This window comes from Zea mays, chromosome 7 (assembly GCF_902167145.1).
Source record: "Zea mays cultivar B73 chromosome 7, Zm-B73-REFERENCE-NAM-5.0, whole genome shotgun sequence".
Lineage (NCBI taxonomy): Eukaryota > Viridiplantae > Streptophyta > Magnoliopsida > Poales > Poaceae > Zea > Zea mays.
In genome coordinates, this window is record NC_050102.1 from 165,045,327 (window position 1) to 165,050,008 (window position 4,682).

Consider the following 4,682-nt stretch of genomic DNA (forward strand, 5'->3'; position numbering starts at 1 on the left):
CTCGAACTCGGATACACATAATGAAAAGAATGGCTCAAAAATCATTAGAATCAAGGCACGCGCTCGCTTCTCATCAAAGCTAATCTCTTAGGGTATCATGCTTCCCTTAATCATATCATCTTCTAAAAATACAAAACGACAAACTTACTATTATCTCTTTGATCTTTCTAGATAGCCAATGAAATGACAGCTTTCTGTGTTAGACTCCAACTTTTCAATATTTAAGTTAAATATCTTAGCTTTCGTTGGACAACCTCCCACATACATTCAGAAACTTGCCATAAAGGTATGTTTGCCGTAGTATTCACCACCACGGCCGGCCGGCAATACTGTTTGGAAAACACTACATAACTAGTACCACTCAGCTCAGTTGCTCCAATGGATCATAATATAATTAGCAACTTTAAATGCAACCAGGTAAGTCTATCAGTCACAATTACAAACACTAGTCACTGGAGAACATGGAGTTTCATAAAGCTATGCCGATTGAATAGATCGATAGAAAGAAGCATCTGTCGACCTTCAGAATATTTGCAAAAGCATGCGATGGGAGGCAAGGAGGGAACAGATATGTGAAACTGATCATTAAACAGTATCAAGACTAACCATTAAACAGTACGCACACAAATCATATGTGAACAAGGTCACAAGGGTACAGACCCTTTCTAAATTTGAAACAATGGCCCAGAAGCATGTCGATAAACTAGTGCTTATCTTTTTTTTATTTCATGATTTTTTGAATACTGTGGGATGGATCCTCCATAAGAAAAAAAAGTTTTTTCATAGTAAAACCCTCTTATATATCACTACTTGTAGGAAATAGCAAGTCGATCACGAGTGACTTCCTCAGTACGCTTTACCTTTGATACACCAGAGAGTACTCAGACAAGAAAAGATCATGTTAACAAGAACAGCCTGCAAGTCTCTAATGGAAGCAAACTATCAAATACCACATGAGCTCCGTGGTGAACACAAAGATATATGGAAGACTTGGATGAACCCAAAAATTACATAGTACAAGTAAAATTTATTCCCACATCATAATCACGTGGCAATGATTTAGAGCTCTGCCAAAATGCAGAAGGCAACACTTAACGAAGAAAACTTACCCCCTCCATATCCTTAAATTCTTGTTGGTGACATAGAAGGTGGGAAACCAAAATATGGACGGCCAAAAAAGCGATAGGGTGACATACAGACCCTCTCAATTTTGAAAGATTTAATCTCAAGTGAGAATAACCCTGAATGTCCCGCCTCATGATCTATTCGAATGCCTTCTAGGAAAATATACCCTTCAGCTGGACCCTTAAAGCAGGGGCCAATAATATAGTCTGCAGGCAAAGGGATGCTAATCATCATATGCCACTCATGGGACTTCTCGCTGTCATTTTGCGAAGAGGTGTAATAATCCACAGATGCGCCTTCATCAATCATACTAAACATTGCAACATTGCTTCCCCATGACTCCACAATGATGACATTCCTCTTTTCGTGATCAGGTGGGAGGTCAACAGTGGAGAACTCCATGCTGTTCATGTCGAGCTTGATTAACTTGCTTGTGCCACATAATCTCCAATAGCAGTGGCCATACACACACTGGACCGAATAAAGCCTGACAAACTCGTGGTCCAAGCCTAGATCATCCCTGGTGGTAGATGTACCGACGCTCCAGCTGCCAGAAGACGAAGTGAAGACAAACACCGCTAACCTTGTCTTGGAATATTTCCAGCTGATCACTCTGAATGATGTCTCCTCCACGCCTCCAGAAGGGATAAACGAGACCCCAGAATGGACCACACTTGGTTTTTGGAGCCCGACGGAGGCGAGTACTAGGTCCTCGGCCAAAGGAGGCAGCAGCAGGTATCTACGGGACAAAGGATCGCACACCGCGAGGTCCAAGTATACGACGGGTTCCTCGCGAATGCACTTGACGAGGACACGGCCGTCGCGGACATCGCACGGATACCACGGATGCGAGTGGCGCCAATTGGCGGTGCGACTGCGAGGTAGGAAGTCGAAGGAGATGTCGGCGGCGCGGGCGACAGCGCGGGATAGAGCAGCGGAGGGATGGGGCGGGTCGGCAGGTGTGAAACCTGCAACGCCGATTAAGCCGAGGAGCAGCGGCGGGTGGATAGAGCGGTACCGGCGGAGGAAGGACGGATCACTGATGATGCGGCGGAAGGAGACGCAGGCAGTGGAGGCACGGGCGAGGTCTGCAGGGGAGGCAACGCGGAGGAAGATCTCTTCCATGAGATCGATGCTGAGGGCCGCCGCCGGCCTCTCCGGCTCCGTGGCTTCGAGGCCAGGCAGGGTCCGGTGATTCCGCGACGTCATAGCCGCCGAATGAGAGGAAATGGGGTGGACCAAGGGTTTTGCGGGTGTGGTGCAAGGAAAAATATCCGGATACAAATATAATATAACAAATATCCGATATCAAATCAAATATCCTAAAATTTTATGGGACACATCCAACTTTTATCAAACAGATATTCGATTGGTTCACGCCACCTCGGATATGTTTTATAGAGATAATTTCATGTCTCTTGTTGTTGTCTGGGCAACGTGGTACTAACCGGTCACGCCGTCGTTGCGCGCGGTGCCCGTGCTCGTTACTGGGCTGGGCGAGGATGGGCCGTTGGCGCGCCATTGCCAACATCACGCACCTACACGTACGCCCGCACCAAGCGACTCAAGCTGATGCCTCTTCCCATCCACGTGCTTCTATTGCCAATAACTTGCCAATGATTTTAAAAACAACGCTAGATAATCAATGCATGTGCAAGAAGCTGCATGCATGCACAGCTCACGTGAACGTCTACAGCTATTAATCAAATCCCCTGTTGCTAATTAAATTAGCGTATATATATATATATATATATATATATATATATATATATATATATATATATATATATATATATATATATATATATATATATATATATATATATATATATATATATATATATATATATATATATATGGAAGCCCTGGGCTTCTGTTAGTGGGGGAAGCCTCAGCCAGGACGCTAACCAGGTCGCGGTCGGCCCACTGTACGCGAGCATGCATGCGTCAGCCATGCATATGATAGCCACGAATCCTGGATGAGACGTGACAGACGATATACGCATGCATAAATATATGTATAAATGTGCATAAATCATGCATAGAAGGAATCTTTTGGGCCATGAATCACGGGAACGAATATTACCATGTGTACACCGTTTACGACTGCATAACGTTGTGTAATATGATAGCGTAAACCATGCAACATTTAAATATCCACCGGTTTGAGATAAGGAAAGACGTGCCCCACGTTCGCGTAAATAAAGGCACAGTTACGGGAGGAAACAAATTCTCATTTACAGCTGCTCGTCCACGTTCGTATCTGTGATATTGGCGGCGGTTAACGACTGCATAACGATGCGTAAAATAAACCGTTTACGACTGCATAACGATGTGTAACATGATAGCATAAACCATGCATTATATAAATCTTGACCGGTTTGATATAAGGAAAGACGTGCTGCATAATCGCGTAAATAAAGGGACAGTTACGGTTTGAGAGCATTAGTAGAAGGAAATAAATTTTAATTTATAGCCGCAGTTCGCGGGTTCTGCTCGGGCGGATTCCAGCGTAAAACGTGAGCTAAAACAGCGTAAATGAGTACGAATTTTAGCGTAAATCATACAACATTTAAATAATGCCCTCCTGATGATTACAGTAGTACAGTTTTAATAATTTACCCTGGGGCTATACATGCTGACTGAATTTCTGTGTTATTTCCAACTGCACATATATATTTTTATTCTCTATTGTTTCAACGTGTATTCACACTGTATATATACGTATGTAGCATAGTATACAACAGTCGTTAACTAAATTGTGATGGCGACTGATATGAGAGATCGATTCTCTAGATCGCCGGACTATGGATGTTGAGCAACGAAACCCTATTCCGAACAATGCTCCTGAACACCACCTCGCTGCCACTCTCGCACTCTTCGATGCATCGCTCAAGCTCCTCGTGCTTCTCCTGCGCGACATTGGCCGTCGTCGGCGTCTCCGGCTTCTTGGCGAAGGCAGCAGCCACGAAGGCCGTCGGGGCCTTCTTGTTCGAGCACGACGACGCGGCGGCAGACACGGACGCGGCGGCCGAGAACACGGCGGCGGAGGCGGCGGCGCTGGCGACCGCGACGTCCATGAGCGCGGCGGCCATCTCGGCCTCCTCGGCGGTTCCGCTCCCGTCGAGCCTAGCCCCAGCAGGCAGGCGCGCGACGGACCTGGCGGCGAGGCGGGCGAGCTCCCTGTGGAGCGCCACCGTCGCTCGATCATGGTGGAGCGCCACCGTCGGTCGCCTGCCTCGAGGCGACACCGCTGCTGGCCCCCAGGATCACCGCCGCTCGCACGCCCGAGGGAACCGCCGCCGCCGCTAAAACCTAATCCCTGGCGGCGTGGGGTGTTTTTATAGTGTCAGTGTGGGACTGAATAATTGAACGCGTGGGCCGGATCGTGGGCCTGATGCACGTAATATGCGCAGACTATATTTGCATAAACTGATACACACATCAGCATAACTCGTATTATAATTTAGCGTAAGCACAGTTAGGTACAATAAGCCAAAAAGGGTCTGGTGCGGTCTGCGCACCTGGTCAGGGCTTCCTGTAGTTAAATAGAGCCC

The 4,682-nt window shown here is 46.7% G+C and overlaps 1 protein-coding gene across 1 annotated transcript; it reads right to left on the reverse strand.

Annotated features, from left to right (window-relative positions):
• Positions 1 to 1,007: 1,007 nt before the first annotated feature.
• LOC100285044 (F-box domain containing protein) lies at positions 1,008 to 2,492 on the reverse strand. Its single transcript, NM_001157939.3, has one exon. The coding sequence runs from the start codon at positions 2,332 to 2,334 to the stop codon at positions 1,123 to 1,125; it is 1,212 nt and encodes a 403-aa protein (NP_001151411.2). The 5' UTR covers positions 2,335 to 2,492; the 3' UTR covers positions 1,008 to 1,122.
• Between the last annotated feature and the right edge of the window lie 2,190 nt (positions 2,493 to 4,682).

Excerpts from the sequence above, each read along its gene's own strand:
- LOC100285044 (NM_001157939.3), bottom strand. The coding sequence starts at position 2,334 with ATGACGTCGCGGAATCACCGGACCCTGCCTGGCCTCGAAGCCACGGAG.